At 37.2% G+C, this 17,152-nt stretch overlaps 1 protein-coding gene across 5 annotated transcripts in view; it reads left to right on the top strand.

Annotated features, from left to right (window-relative positions):
- PTPN2 (protein tyrosine phosphatase non-receptor type 2) overlaps positions 1 to 10,901 on the top strand; it is a 65,931-nt gene extending 55,030 nt beyond the window's left edge. For 3 of the 5 annotated variants that reach the window (XM_008159608.3, XM_054723767.1, XM_054723766.1), the window contains 3 exons: positions 341 to 522; positions 2,749 to 2,850; positions 10,532 to 10,901. In XM_008159608.3, coding sequence (XP_008157830.1) covers positions 341 to 522; positions 2,749 to 2,850; positions 10,532 to 10,553 — 306 coding nt within the window. In that variant the 3' untranslated portion in view covers positions 10,554 to 10,901. Of the gene's footprint in view, positions 1 to 340; positions 523 to 2,748; positions 3,425 to 10,531 lie in introns of those variants that run through there. The other 2 variants (XM_054723765.1, XM_008159601.3) reach the window with 2 other exon arrangements.
- Positions 10,902 to 17,152: the final 6,251 nt, after the last annotated feature.

Genomic DNA, 17,152 nt, shown 5'->3' with positions numbered 1-17,152 from the left:
TCCTTTGGCATCATGGGGACCTGCTTGGAGATCTCACCATCGGTTCTTTATTAGATTAGACAGGGGCAAGGAATAAGGAGATACTAGATCACATTCAAGTGCCATCTTGGTTACCGCTTCTGGGGTTACATACCTGTGGATTACGAGTCTTACAGAATCTAGCATTGGCTAAAATCTTCTTACCATGAGTAATATTTTAATGAGGTCCTTTTCTATTTATCAGTTAGCATTATAGGGTTTTCCTAAATTGACTATAGAATTTCAATTCATAAGTTCTTTTAATATTAAGAAAAACCAAAATTTGAGTGTTTGCATTTGTTTTTTTCTCTTCCTTATCTAGAAACGGTGGAAAGAACTTTCTAAAGAAGATTTATGTCCTGTTTTTGATCATTCACCAACCAAACTAATGAATGAAAAATACAATGGGAACAGGATAGGGCTAGAAGAAGAAAAACTGACAGGTGACAGATATACAGGACTGTCCTCTAAAATGCAAGATGCTGTGGAGGAGAACAGTGAGAGGTAAGAATAAAAAGATGAGACTGTATTTTAAAAAGGTCAGTAGATGTGAACTAATGTAGGCCCTTTGTTTATTGAACTAATATAACCATTTATTTATTACCTGAGGGTATTTAAATAGTATATGATTACATCACTGATCTCAAGGAACTTTTCGTTCTAATAAGCAAATACTTATAGACAGACACCTGTTGGAAATGCTGAACAAAATACTAATTGAGTGAAAAAGTTAATATATATAATTGGATGCTAAAATATATAGCATGGTAGAGCAAATAAATGGTATGAATACCTGCCATTTGTACAATTATGTAATGTTTATACTATATAGTTATGATGTAATTGGTAATCTGGCTTTTATAAAATTATAAAATATTTAATTAAATGTTAAAGCTTAATTCTATTGGAAAAAGAACAAAGTTTTTAAAAAATTTAATATAGTAATTACTTTTTTAATCTTATATAGTTGTCAAAAAATTATAACTTTTAGATATTATTTACATCACTAAGTTTATTCATTTAAAGTGTACATTTCTATATATTTAGTATATTTACAGTTGTGTAGTCATCACCATAATCTAAATTTTAGAACATATTCATGGTCCCAATCTCTATAGCAATTTTTTTTTTGATTCAAGATCTAATTGAGGATCATGCATTGTATTTGGTTAACATGATTTTTTAAAAAGAAATCTTATTGATTTCAGAGAGAGAGGAAAGGAGAGGAGAAAGAGATAGAAACATCAATGATGAGAGAGAATCATTGATTGGCTGCCTCCTTCAAACCCCCTACTGGAGATCAAGACTGCAAACGGCATGTGTCCTGACAGGAAATGGAATGGTGACCTCCCAATGATGACTTCCACTGAGCCACACTGGCCTGGCTGGTTAATGTGATTCTTTAGTCTCCTTTAATCTGGAACTGTTCGCCACTTTTTTTCTTGCTTGATTTTGGCATTTTTGCAGCTTCTAGACCAGTTCCCTTTTTTAAAATATATTTTTATTGATTTCAGAGAGGAGAGAGAGAGAGAGAGAAACATCAGTGATCAGAGAGAACCACCGATTGGCTGCCTTCAGCAGAACCCCGACTGGGGAACAAGCCCGCAACCCGGGCGTTTGCCCTTGACCGGAATCGAACCCGGGACCCTTCAGTCCACAGGCCGATGCTCTATCCACTAAGCCAAACCCACTAGGGTTAGACCAGTTCCTTTTAGAATGCCCCTCAATCTGGATTCTTCTGATTGTTTTTCATTATTAGATACAGGTTAAACATTTGGCTAGGAAAAAGTTGGCTCTTAATGTCGTAGTAGACACTGAAAAGGCATTCAAGATTTTTCATCAAGCTACATGATCAAAGTCATGCTTTAAGGAAAATTTCTGTGGCGATGTTTAATTTGGAGGCAGGAAAACTGGTTAGTTTTTTGCGGTAATATAGGCAATTGTAACTTACATGTTGCCTTTTGTTCTTCTTTATGTAGTCCTAGGGTCATGTATCTTGGAAATCAAAGAGCTTCCGTTGGAACATAAAGTCTATTAAATAAGCAAATGGAAGCTAGAGATCTGTATGGGCAGAGTAATAGGCACTCCCACGGCAGACTATTCTTGGACATATTAAGTTGATGGCTTTTATCAAGGGCCTTTGTCAAAAATCAAACATAAACTCAAAAGGGGATCAGATGCTAGGGGACTCGCTTATCTTCCACTTGTGGCTGGTTAGCAAAGAAAGAAAGAAAAGAGATCAACCAAAGGACTTGTATGCATGCGTATAAGCCTAACCAATGGACACAGACACCAGGAGGGTGAGGGCATGAGTGGGAGGATTGGGGGGCAATGGAGAGATAAGGACACATATATAATACCTTCATCAATAAAGAAAAAAAAATAGGAGGGAAGGAGGGAGGAACCTGACAGTCACCAGTTCAAGAAAGAAAGCTCAGTGCTTATTATCAGGTCCTATTAAAAGTATTCATTAATATTTTATATGTTATCAGAATACATCTTTGGACTGTTTAGAGTACTAAGTCTTTTTATCCCTTTTATTTGTTTATGTTTTTGAGAATTTTTATAAGAGTTTATTTGAGCCAAATCTTTTCCTTTTTAAAAAAAATTTCAATGTTTGAGTTGAATATTGTGTGTGTGGCAGGGTGGATATTTGAGTTTAGGTCCTCTGTATGAGAGTAATTAGGTTCTGCCAGGCACTTCTTATAATGTGTTTATATTTATTCATAGTGTTCTACGGAAACGAATTCGAGAAGATAGAAAGACAAACACGGCTCAGAAGGTGCAGCAGATGAAACAGAGGCTAAATGAGACTGAACGAAAAAGAAAAAGGTGGTTATATTGGCAACCTATTCTCACTAAGATGGGGTTTGTGTCAGTCATTTTGGTTGGCGCTTTTGTTGGCTGGGCACTGTTTTTTCAGCAGAGTGTCCTATAAATAATACAGTTGTGCCCAGCAAGCTTCTGCACTAATAGCTGACAGTGTTGCATTAATCACAAGGATTTTTCTGTTAGCAAACTTCTCATATCCCCAAAGATGGAGCAATAGAATAGAAATCAACCAGATAAATAATATATTTAGTCCTCAGCCCAACATCTCAGGGCACTACTCCCAAATTGTAAATGGTGATCTAAAATACTCTTAATGCCTGTTAAAAACTGGTACATTTTGCAACTGTATTCATACATGTTAAGTGTAATATTTCATCTGGTCAGATTGAGAAATATCCTTTATCACAAGGATTTGTTTTTGAGGCTACCTGGATTTTAACCTGCACTTGATACAAGCAATAAATATCGTGGTTTTATCTACATTATTACTGAAAAGAAAATGACCTTTAAATAATGTGTGTAATGTATAATGTACTATTGACATGAGCATCAATAATTTATATTCTTAACCATTTCAAGGTAAATATATTTTATAAGTATTTAATCTTACTTTTGTAGTTAAATGTACTTTTTTAGAAAGCTAAATTTGAAAAATTTGTTATAATAAAAATTGTATGTTGGTTCAATTGTACTGGATATTTTCATAAGGAGAAATTTGAGCAGTTAGAACTCTTAGTAAGCATTTTTTTTTTTTTTACCATATATATGCATTTCTTTTATGTTTTACGGTTTTTTTTAATTTTAAAAAGAAAATCAAAGAAACAAAAATTTTCCCTAAAAATATATTTGAAAGGAAATTCTCCTTACTGAATAGTCAGGTAATATTGTTGATCAATACTTTGTAAAGAAATTGGTTTCTGTAAAGCCCATTACTTATACTTTCTATTTTTTATGAAAATTTCAATATAACTACCCTAATTTATAATTGAGGTAAATCTTGATTTAGAAAATAAAAATAAGGAGGACCATTTTACTGCCATGATTTCAGTATATGAGACTGAAATTTTGAAATAAATATTTTTAAGTTCTTTCTAAAATAAATAGTATGATGATGTACAAACTTTACATTGTCCCTTTAACTTCTTAATGGATATTTTTAAAGTATATTGTTTAATGAATTTAACTGCTGCTGGAATGGCAGTTTTCTTCAGACCCTACATTCCATTAAGTGTTCAACATATTTAACTCAAACTTTAAATAGTTGTTATACATTTAATTGCTGAAATAATGAAATACATTTATTTCACTGGTTTTCAAACTGTGCTCATTAGATTTCTAAGGGGTCAACAAGAAGTGGTAGGAAAGACTCTAAGCTAGCAACCTTTACTTTCAACCGGACCATCTCTCGTCTCCTTTATCTCTTCTATATACTACATAAATACTTTTGCTGAAGTTTAATTTTATTTTAAGGGATTAGTTATAATTTAAAAAACAGTTTGAAAACCATTGGTTTAGACAGATGTTTTGAGTTGATTTGGTAGCCTTCTTGAATGTGTTAATTGTGCTGCAAGTATGAAAGCAGGATGTAGGTGGTACTACATATTAAATAAACTTCTGCCTGTGTCCTAATTCAGTATTACTGAGTCCTGTAACCTTTAAATGGAAAGGAGGTAAGAGGGACATTTTCTTATGTCTGTCTGCATTAAATCTGTGTTCAGGCACCAAGACGTTTATGTTTTAGTTCATTATTGTTTAAAATCTTTCTTTCCAACTTGCCTTGCTTTGCTAAAATACAATATATTATTCTGCAACTCAAATATGGCTACGGCCATATTAAATTTCCAATTGAAGGTAGCCTTGCTTTAAACAAAAAGGTAAAGACGTCTTATGGAAAACAAATGCTGATCATAATTCACACTACCCCACTGCAGGAGAATGAGCTTCATTGGATTCGGTATTGCAGCTTTGCTTTTTGTCTGCTTTCTGTCCTTCTGGGTAGTGTTTGTTGTAACATATTTTTAAAATTATAGTCAGTGTAGTAAATATTTGTTGATGAACTTCTGCCATGTTAGTCATCTTACCTCCTCCAAGCAGGTCTTTGAGGATAGTGTGTTAAGTTTTTACCAACAATAATATTTTGGTAGGTGCCATGTGCTAATTATTGATAATCTATGGCAACATGCTGTGGTGCCTATGGTCATCATCCTGACCCTTTATTAAATGAGGGGTGCTAATCAGAGCAAAGGACACAAACATGGCTCCTGCCTTCTCAGGTAACAGCCAGAGGAAACAGTTACTAATCCATGACGGGTTCTACATATTTACATAATTGGTGTATCCTTAGGTCTTCATAATATTTTCTAATTATAACATTAAAAAATTTTTTTTAATATATTTTATTGATTTTTATAAAGAGGAAGGGAGAGGGATAAGAGAGCCAGAAACATCTATGAGAGAGACATCGATCAGCTGCCTCCTGCACACTCCCCACTGGGTATGTGCCCGCAACCAAGGTACATGCCCTTGACCAGAATTGAACCTGGGACCCTTGAGTCCGCAGGCTGATGCTCTATCCACTGAGCCAAACTGGTCAGGGCTAATTATAACATTTTCAAAGTCAGTTGTATAGTTTGATTTTAGTGAAGTAGTAATATTTTTAATAGATTAAGGAAGAAAAAGGGATATTTTTAAAGTCAGAGGCTTTATTATTTACATTAAGAAAAGAACATTTACAATAACATCCAGTTCATTTTTGTTTATATTTCCCCCTGCTAATAAACTGACAGTAGCCTTTGATTTAATGCCATCTTCTCTGGCTACACAACTGGATATACACTTGTTTCCAAGTTTCACCAAGTATTTTATGCTGTCTTATATTGATTTTTATCTATGCTTGCACATATATGTAAAAATATAATTCTCCATATATATTATCCATATGTAAAATTAAAATAATACCCTTTTCCTGAATTTTTAAGAGGCTTAAAAATGTAATGGAGAACTTTAGAACAATATGAAGACCATTTCTCATGTTTAAAGAATATTTTATATATTTGCTCTGATTTTCTATCTTTTTGGTCCATTTCACTATGAGTTAATATTTCTATCAAGGAATGAACATAAAAAGAGAAAGGAAGTAAAAATCTTGTTGATTAAAAAAAAGGTAGCTCTGCTTAACAGGTATGTCAGAGGAAGGAGTTGTAACTCTTTAATTTTATGAATATTTGTTTTATATAAACTAGAATTGATGGTGTGAATCAAAAGATACTGGTTTATAAAGTAGTTTATGACATCAAGCAATCCTTCAGTTTTAATATCAATTCCTTCTTTGTTTTCAGCATCAATTCAAAGTGATGGTTGCTACTATTTATTGATCGTTTACTGTGTGCCAAGCACTGTGCTAAGCACTTTTCATATGTTATATTATCCTATTTAATCCTCACAACAAGCTTTTGAGGTAGGTGGTGTTATTATTAAGTCATAATCAACCTGAGACTTGGCATTTCTACATTCTTTTACATTATCTTTGAAAAGTCTCATGTGTATAGTTTATTTTAGAATTAGATATCTTTCCAAGAAGGACTTAACCTTGTGCAAGTCATTTCCCTCTTTGAAAAATATCTCTGACTAGATTCTATATAAACACAGGCCAGGACCTGATTACATTAGAAATATTTATATTGACCATTACTCTTATTTTAATGAGTACCTACATTTCCAAAATGCCTGCCTGGCTATTATATTATATTTTAAATCTAGTTGTCCTTGATTTTTACTTCCAGATATAAATCTTATAGAGATTTTTTTTTTTATGTAGTCTATTATAAGCCTAGTGCTTACTACGTATATCTGTGTTCAGGCAAGAGTCTAGGAGTTATACCTTCTGCCAACATTGACTTATTTTCTTCCAGTGGGTCCACGTGGGTTTGTCAAGGGGTAGGGAGTGTGGATCTGTTAGTCTGCTGCACACTAGCAGAGGGTGGCCGACGTTGAAACTTGTTGCATTGATCCTGGTCTGGAACTAAGTGCATAGCAGAAATGTCTGTGCTGTGTTCCTATGTTCTCATTTCTACATTAGCAGTTAATTAAGTCTCTTATTTTAAGAAATCCTTGTTTGGCTTTGACTTACTTAGATGGTAGAAGCACAAAACCTTATGAAATGAAATTTTGAAAAATAGAGACTTACTATTTTTCCCACATAATAAAATGAAGTTCTCCCCACAGGTCTTGGTCATTCTTTGAATAATTTATTCTGGAATTGACCTGTTTCTTTAATCTTTTCCCCTAGTTAATTGTTTTGAATCTGATTCCATTTTTCCTTATACCTATCTTCAAAACACTGTTTATGGGACAGCAGCAGTACCAGCAGCCCTTACAGCAATGGATGTTTTAGAAATTCCAGCCATCTATCGTTCCACTGAATATGAGTGATGGTGGGAAGAAACTCAGGTTGTGGAAGCTCTACAATGCCTATTCTCCTCAGGAATGCTCAGTCCAGAAATTATGTACTTAATGGCTATATCCATGTACCTGGCCATAATGAAGCCAGTTCATTGTTCATCCAGATTTGGGAATTCAAGCTTTTAAAATTTGGAAATTTTATGCTACCCACTTTGTTAGGTAGTGTTCTAAAGAAAAAACTTCTAGGGAAATGGTATAAGTTTGCTGTCTCATTTTTCCCTCAACGGTAGGAATATTCATTGATTGCTCTAAGCACTGAGCAATTCTGCACAAGTGTTTTCTCTCAACACTCTTCAGAGAAAGGGTAACCTCCTTTGACCACTGGATTCTATAAACTTTGGGGAGAATTTTTCCTCATCGTCAGTGCTGATCCTTTTCTCAAGTCGTATGTATTCACTCCATCACAGAGTGCTGCCGAGTGTAAGCAGCGGTTCAGACAAGAAGCCACTGCTTGGTTTGGGAGGCTTTGTCTTGGTCAGTAACAAACTGAACAGCTGACAATGAAAACATGTAAAAGCGCTCTGACACCTCTGTGCAGTCCACTAGGGGAGGGAAAAGTTCAATCCTTTGAACTCTCTCTATTTTGGTTTTATAATTTTGAGTGGAATATGAGAATTATGGGATTTAGTGAGGATATTACAGAGTTGATTTTAATGTCTGGTTTTCCATTGCATAGTATGTTTGGGGAGCTATAAGGAGAATTGCTTAGGAATTTTTTTCTTTAAAGAGACCATTTGGCATAGGTGTTGTAGACACCTAATGGTGTTGATATTTCAAATGTCTACTGTAAAACAGTTGTTTTGAGTTTGGGAATTCAGGAGAGGGAAACTAGGTAAGCTCATTTTGTTTATAAGGCAATGCTTTGCTCATCTTAGAGAAGTTCTTATTATTCCAGTGGCAAAACCTATTTTGGGTGCAGTTTTTTTAAAATATATATATTTTTATTGATTTCAGAGAGGAAGGTAGAGGGATAGAGTGATAGAAACATCAATGATGGGAGAGAATCACCAATCAGCTGCCTCCAGCACACCCCCTACTGGGGATTAAGCCCTCAACCTGGGCATGTGCCCTTGGCCGTAATCGATCCCTGGACACTTTGTTTCCCAGGCTGACACTCTATCCACTGAGCCAAACTGGCTAGGACTTGGGTGCAGTTTTGATTTTCTATTACTTCAGGTGTGGAGCCAACTTGGGAAGATTTTGCTCTGTGAGCCCAGCTCTCATTCCATTCCAGCGTTAGTACGGGGGGCAGTATCTGAGGCTACTGCTCCAAAGGAAGCACCAAGCAGGACTGATTCTACTTGATTTATTTGAACCAACTTCACTTTTATCTTGTTAAATACTAGTAAAACAGCAAAAAGTTATTCAGGTGAATTTTTACCCCCTAAAATGAAGCCCATTTATCTTTTCAGTCTTGCAAATAAATAGCCTTTTAAAATAGTTAACATTCCCAATGATTTCATCTTATTTTCTTGTCCCCCATAATAATACTTAAAAAGAAAGAAAAAAAAGTGAATTTTCAAAAACACTGTCAGTTTCTTTTAATTGTTGTAAATGGTAATTTTCTTTGGTAATTGTGTCTTTAATACCCTGTTAGGGAAGATAGCATTGTATGTTGAAGACCTACAGTTCTGCCAATCAGTTTAAATATATAACCTAAATTTAGCCCCCATAGTACCTCTTCTAGATACATCACATTACCCCTATTTTGAGGTAATAAAACTGAGTCGAAAGATAAGTACCTTGTTCAAGATTGCTCAGCTAGTACATGCCAGAGCTGGGATTCAAACTCTACTCTTTAGAATCCCATTAACTCCAGATCTCATACTTTATCCATTATGTCACATTGACTCTGTTTTTATGCAATATTTAAACCAGATATTTAGGTTGAAAAACATTAGGCAACTACTTTTACTTGTTAAAATTTATAAGTAACCCTCTATTTCTTAAGTGAAACATAGTTTTTCCCAACAAAAATCTTGTGTCTTGTGAAACAGTTTACCAATAGACCAGAGAAATACTATAACATCAAAATGTTCAGTCTTAAACCATTACTACATGCACTTTGGCTGGATTAAGTTCTGTTGTTTCACTGAACAATTTTGTGACTTCTGGGGAATAAAGATGTATTTTGTAGCAGCACAATAAGCAGCCATAGTAATTTTTGTGACCCACAGACATCTAAGGAGACGGTTTTCTTGATGACTTGACATTTGTCTGTCAGTGCTGGGAAATCTGAGAAAACCGGTATTGAGAACACCAGAGTGCTTGGTACTATTACTCTTTCCTCTGGTAGAAGGAGCCAGTAGTCAGGAGAAGCTCCACTCATGGTATTTTGGGGTTTTTGACTAAATGTTTTGGAAAAATATATGTGGGTATGGTTTATATATCCTGTTTATGTATGTGGGGATACAATAATGACAAGTACTTAGATTTGGGTTTTTTTTGTTGTAGTGAGGGAAGTTGGGGGAAGAATGGAAATATCATTTATCTAAAAAGTTTGGCTATTTGCAAACATTGTGAAATAACAAAAACTCAACTGCCCTAAAAATAGCTATTTTATCTGTCTCTTGTTTGTTTAAACTCTCATTTATATTTTTGGCATTAAAATACAATAAATCAATTACTTTATGTCTGTGTTTTCTTTTATATTGATAGTAACTAAATTGTGTCACCAGTTCTATATTGCTATATTCATTAGTATTATCTTCAAGACAAAAAGCATGCTGCTAACAGTCCGTGATTTTAATGTTCAAACATAACACTCATAATATTTTTAGCAGTATGATACAGTGGAGGTCCAAATTGGATTAGACTTTTGAATTGAATGCCAAAGTATTGGTAAGTCTAGCACATACATATAGTCTTGCTAAACTGTTGGGTACATTTTTTTAAAACCTGTCTGTCAGTATTTCACATGGAGGTTATTTCTTGAGTAATAAAAATGACCAACAAAATTCATAGCAATTCCTGAAAAACAATGTTATGGTGCTTTAACATGAACCTACCTCACACCACCAATTCTGTTTGAAAACCTAGCTCTTAAGCAATTTTACCAGCAATACAATGAAGCACTTAGTGTGGTTGGATGTGATACGTTGGAATGTTTTCGTTGCCTTTTTAGTTCATTGTTAGTCCTTTTATGTTTGTGTGTATCTATGTACATCTGTGTGTTTGGTAAATATGAATTGAATAGATGACTTCTTATTTTATGTTTTAGGCCAAGATTGACAGACACCTAAATATTCATGACTTGAGAATATTCTGCAGCTATAAATTTTGAACCATTGATGTGCAAAGCAAGACCTGAAGCCCACTCCGGAAACTAATGTGAGGCTTAATAAACCCGTAGATTGCCTCACATTTGTCTGTTTACAAAGTAAACTTTACATCCAGGGAAAGAAGAACACCACCAGCAGAAGACTTTGCAGAACTCTCTACTTTGATGTATTGTTAAGTTTTTTAATCTAATGTATGAAACGTGGAAAGATGTAAAAGAAATAAATTAGGAGAGACTACTTTGTATTGTACTGCCACTTCTACTGTATTTTTATACTTTTTGGCAGCATTAAATATTTTTATTAAATAGACTATATTGGTTTGTGTGCATTATCTTAGCACAGCTCTACTTCAAATAATGTTTTCTTAAGGATTTATTCTCAAATTTTTATAACTAAATAGTTGACATGTAAGTTGAGTTGTTTTTTTTTTTTTTAGTTACCCCTCAGTAGTCTATTAATATAGATTAGGTAAAAACAATAAAAGGAAAGTAATATTCTTTTTATTGCTTGGAAAAATAGTAATATGGATAATGGTATTAATTTCAAATAAATACAACCCAGTGCAGTTTTAAAAAATCACAGTGTTATTTATCTAACACAGTGTTGTGTTTTCACCAAACATTTCCTGTTATAAAAAGACCAGCAGTTCTTTCCTGAGTGAGGTTTTGACTCCTTTATCATTTAATTTCCCAACTAAGTGATGGGTTTGGGTTATGTATCCAGTCAGTTGTTGAGTTATTGGTGATATTCTTGTCCAAAGATACTCAAGCCTCTGCATCACATAAGCATCACCTTAACAATAATAACTCATAATTTATTTTGTTTTGCCAACTGTGAAAGTTTTATAATACTGTTCATTGAATAAATCTATTTTATCTTTTTTTCTTTTTTCTTTATTTTCTATCTTTAAAAATTTTAGATAACCTTATGTTCTTTTCATCTGTTTTCCAGGGATTCTTAGGTCTATTTTTAGGAGTAAGCAAACTATTAATCCCTGCTAAATATTTCCTAAAGAATGCATGAAAGGTTTATTATACCACAAAGTAGTGCAGCAAAGATAATCCATTGTTTCAACAAAGCTTAAAAGAGTTATCAGAGAAATAAGCCAATTGGAGAAAGGTAAATATTTCATCCTATCTAATAAAGAGGGAATATGCTAATTGTCATGCCCTCATAAAGATGGCGGCACCCACAGCCAATAATGAGGGGATATGCTAATTGTCACACCCTCAAAGATGGCAGTGCCCAGTACCGGGGTGGCAGGTGCACAGCGCAGCCGGGTCCAGCCTCACCACGCGCCTGCCTCTGGAATCCCCCAGCCCTCTCAGACCCCCAGCCACCCAGGGCCAGCCTGAGGCACAGGCAAACCTCGGATGGCGGCTGCCCAGCCAACGCCCAAGGCACAGGCATGCCTTGGCCGCCAAGGGCCACCCGAGGCTCAGGTAACCAGGGCCAGCCGAGGTGCTGCCGGCAGTGGCAGCAGCAGAGGTGTGATGGGGGTGTTGCCTTCCCCTGATTGCCGGGTCGCCTCCCGCCCCTGAAGGCTCCTGGACTGTGAGAGGGGGCAGGCTGTGCTGAGGGACGCCCCCCTCCAGTGCATGAATTTTCATGCACCGGGCCTCTAGTGCGGAATATAATGAACAACATAAACTGATGAACTAAAAATAGACCCAGAGACAGAAGCATCGAACAGACCAACCTCAGGGGGAAGGCAGGGGGGCGGAGGGGAAGGAGGGAGAAGACGGTGAGAGATCAACCAAAGGACTTGTATGCATGCATATACTAAGCATAACCCATGGACACAGCCAGTAGGGGGGCGGTGAGGGCATGTGCTGGGGTTGGGGTGGGAATGAGCAGGGAGAGGTCATTGGGGGAAAAAGGATTCATATATAATTTAAACAATTAAAAAAAAGGGTTATCAGAACTCAACTGCTTCAATTTCCTCACTGCCCATATTTATCCCACTAGTATCTGACTTTCTCATATCACTCCAGAAATGACCTAATAAGGTCATCTTTTTTTTTTTTTTTTTAATAAGGTCATCTTAACTCATACTATAGCCAGATATAGTCAAAACTCTTCATTTCTACCTTATCTGACTTGATGGTGATATTAACAACTCTTTAGAAACTTTCTTCTTAAGACTCAGACCTCTTTCTGGGTTGTCTGTCTCAGTTCTTTGCCTCTCTCCTACTCCCCCCCCCCCCCCACCCACACACACATACACACACTTAACATGTGATCTATCCTCAACAAAATGTTAAGCCCTAACCGGTTTGGCTCAGTGGATAGAGCATTGGCCTTCAGACTGAAGAGTCCCAGGTTCGATTCTGGTCAAGGGCATGTACCCTTGGTTGTGGGCACATCCCCAGTAGGAGGTGTGCAAGAGGCAGCTGATTGATGTTTCTCTCTCATCGATGTTTCTAACTCTCTATCCCTCTCCCTTCCTCTCTGTAAGAAGTCAATAAAATACATTTTAAAAAAAACAAAATGGCCGAAACTGGTTTGGCTCAGTGGATAGAGCATCGGCCTTCAGACTGAAGAGTCCCAGGTTCGATTCTGGTCAAGGGCATGTACCTTGGTTGCGGGCACATCCCCAGTAGGGGGTGTGCAAGAGGCAGCTGATCGATGTTTCTCTCTCATCGATGTTTCTAACTCTCTATTCCTCTCTCTTCCTCTCTGTAAAAAATCAATAAAATATATTTTAAAAAAAATGTTGCCCTAACCGGTTTGTCTCAGTGGATAGAGCATTGGCCTTCGGACTGAAGAGTCCCAGGTTCGATTCTGGTCAAGGGCATGTACCTTGGTTGCGGGCACATTCCCAATAGGGGTGTACAGGAGGCAGCTGATTGATGTTTCTCTCTCATCAATGTTTCTAACTCTATCCCTCTCCCGTCCTCTCTGTAAAAAATCAATAAAATATATTTAAAAAATAAAAAACAAAACAAAATGTTAAGTATACACTACATTATTGTCTATAGTTACAATGTTATACAGATCTCTAGAACTTTTTCATCTCGTTTAACTGAAATTTTATGCCTATTGATTAGTAAGTAACTTCTATTCTCAACCTCCATCTCCCTGCCAGTCCCTGACAACTACCATTCCATTTTTGGATTCCAGGAATTACAACTTTTTAAAAAAATATTTTTATTGATTTTTTTGGGGAGAGGGAGAGAGAAACATCGATGTGAGCAACATCTATCAGCTACCTCCTGCTCTATTTATTTATTTATTTAATCATCACCCAAGGACATGTGGAAGTTTTAAAGCAGAGTATTTTTGAGACTTGGCTAGGCTTTAAGGTAATGAAAGGAGAACAATACAGAAAACTATTGTTTCAGAGAAAATGCTTTATGCAAGATATAGGCTGTGGTAACAAACTCATTCTAAATGAAAACTAATGATATGAGAGAGAAACATTGATTAGTTGCCTCCCATATGCAACCTAGGTATGTGCCCTGACTGGGAATCGAACCCGTGACTTCCTGGTTCATAAGGTTGATGCTCAACCACCAAGCCACACTGGGCAGGCTTCAATTTTTAAAAAAATATATATATTTTATTGATTTTTTTACAGAGAGGAAGGGAGAAGGATAGAGTTAGAAACATCGATGAGAGAGAAACATCGATCAGCTGCCTCCTGTACACCCTCTACTGGGGATGTGCCCGCAACCAAGGTACATGCCCTTGACCGGAATCGAACCTGGGACCCTTCAGTCCACAGGCCGACGCTGTATCCACTGAGCCAAACCGGTTAGGGCCACTTTTTTTTTTTTTTTAGGTGTGAGTTTTCAATTGTTGAGTAACCATCTTCAATTATTTGTCTTAATTGGCAATGACGAACAATTTCATTAGGCTTTCTTCTCCCAAGCACAGATACATGATGATGGCTCTCATTCTTCTCTCCCTCAAACCCCACTGTGCTGTGGGAGTGAGCATCTGGAAGAGGTCAGGTGGTGAAAAGCATTGTCCTGTGGCCGAGGCCCCAATCCAGTGCTTGCTGGAGGAACAGGAAGACAGACCGAAAGCCAGGCTGAGGGAAGCACCCATTGCCAGCACCCGTGGAGGTGCACAGAGGTGGCACACACGCAGCCGGTGTGAAGTGTGAGACCGTTAGGATGAGGTCTTTCCCTGAACTCCCAAGTTCAAGTCCCATCTCCAAATTCTCCTGGAGAAGCAACAACTTTATATAAAACCGTGGTTAATATTCTATGTTTTCCTGAGAGTTAGAAGTTGCAAATAGGAGGCTCCAGAATAAAAGAATGACAGATCAGACGAGGAAACAGAAGCCACCAAGTACTGCTTTGTCTCTTTATGGTTTTGCTGGACAGGGCCGGTTGGTACATCATACAGTCTCAAAGACTTCACGCACCCTGGCAGAGCTGTGATACTGGGCTGATTGGGGCACTTCTCTGTAGACCGTGGCATTTGACATTACTCTTTGTCCACTTGTCTTCTAAGGCTTCCAAGTGATCATGTTTGAACCTTTAAAAAAACTCGGTGCTTTAATTATGTTTGGCTTGTGTGTTCAAGTTCAGAGCAGTTTCATGCAGGTGCTGTCAATAAAGCCTTATGGCTGTGGCTGGGTTTTCCTCGTGCAAACCCCTAGGCTCCCCAGAGCAGGCTGCTGATTCTGCCAGGACACCTGCTGTTTTCTCCTCTCTGTCTCCGTCCTTTGTGTGCACAGTCACTGAAAGGCAGGTCCTGGGAGAAACGCTTCCCAATATGCCTGTTGATGTTGCTGCCTTTTTAAAAAGGGCTCAGGTTCTGAACTGTCGTGACCATGGTCGGCATTTCTTGTTACGGCCTTGGTGTGGCTGGTGCACAGTAAACAGAATTGAGCTAGACTTATTTGACAGCCGTGATAGAAATGTGATTGAATGAGACTTTAATTACCTGTACTTAACAACAGAGCAGGCTAATATTTAGAATTTTAGAAGCAAACAACAAACCATTGTTTACAGAATGCTTCCAGAGAGAAATAATAGAAAAGTGGTTTGAAAGTACCACGCCTTGTGTCAAATCAGTTTTACAAACAAGTGTTCAAAGATTAAAAACTGGTGTTTGGCAGATAGAATGACAGAACCAGCACGCATCTTCTCATGTTTTCATGTTTCCCCCTCTAAGAATTGGGAAAAGAGGTCTGGTACATCAATTTAGAAACTGTATACAAGTGTCTCTACTTACTGGTTAATCCTTCATGTTCAACAACAGGAAATTTTCTGAGGTCCTGTAGCAAGCAGTTGAGTTACACATTGAGGTTGATGTCTGCCCTCCAGAAGTTGATTATTTGCACAGGTATGTAATCTATAACCATATTTCAGAAATCATTAAGTAAAAATTCAAAGAGGAATATGATGAAGGGCCTGAATGTGGGGCAGGCGGGGGGGAGGGTGGGCAGATGACAAACACCAGGGAACTTGAAGGCTGATGAGCTCTGCAGAGGCCCCAAAGTATTTGGGGAAAGGAGCAACATTTCTTATAGGCCATATGCCCAAGGTGGAGCACATTCTAAGAGTCAAAAAACAGCGTGAGCAATGGTTTGAGCATGGGAAGGAGGCTGGGGCCCAGTGAGGGTCCAGACCTGAGTTTATGGAGATGGCTCAGCAACAGGTGGGAGAATAGGCCAGGAGCAGAGAGAAATACTTGAGTGACACACTTAGGAAAGCATTAGATATTTTTGAGCAAGATAGTAACATAAAAGAACAATCTGGCAATGGTGACTATATCCCAGATTAATCTACATTTTCTATAGTGCTTGTTACCTTTCAACATGTTATGCAGAATATACTTTTATTATACTTCTTTTTTTAAAAATATGTTTTTATTGATTTCAGACAGGAAGGGAAAGTGAGAGAGAGAGAGAGAGAGAGAGAGAAACATCAATGATGAGAGAGAATCATTGATTGGCTGCCTCCTGCTCACCCCCTACCGATCGAACCACAACCCGGGCACATGCCCTTGACCGGAATCAAACCCAGGACCCTTCAGTCCACAGGCAGATGCTCTATCCACTGAGCCAAACCAGCTAGGGCTATACTTCTTGTTTATTGCTTGCTAGAATGTTAGCTCCCCAAGAGGGTCAGGGTCTGCAGAGCACATAGTAGGTGCTCAATAAATATTTACTGAATAATCACTATTTTCAAATTTATCTCAAGACCAAAAATGTTTAAAATGTCAAATCCTTAAAAGTGAGTAACTGAAATTTCTCTCTGTTGAAACTCATCTGCCTGATTTTTTTTTAAAGGCCCTGACAGAAGAATGATTTAGTTGGGAAAATGCTATTCACAACAGCATTGGGAAGAATCATTTTACATTGAAAGGGAAGTGGGAAACCATACTGGGGGTGGGAATAAGTAGGAGTTGGAAAAGGCCACACAGTGTTGGCTTCTATTCAGGAACCACTAATTATTTTTCCCCTAAATAAAATTTCAGTGAAGAATGGCCACTCAGCACATTGCATTTAGTTGCAAACACCGGTCATTCAGCACAGTGTAACAAAGCCACCACAACATCAGAAAAATTGGCTGAATATTGCTGGCAAGTTTTAAAAATAT

The sequence above is a fragment of the Eptesicus fuscus genome, chromosome 12 (genome assembly GCF_027574615.1).
Source record: "Eptesicus fuscus isolate TK198812 chromosome 12, DD_ASM_mEF_20220401, whole genome shotgun sequence".
Classification (NCBI taxonomy): domain Eukaryota; kingdom Metazoa; phylum Chordata; class Mammalia; order Chiroptera; family Vespertilionidae; genus Eptesicus; species Eptesicus fuscus.
Note: the sequence above shows the minus strand (reverse complement) of the source record. Positions and strands in the feature narration are given on the sequence as shown.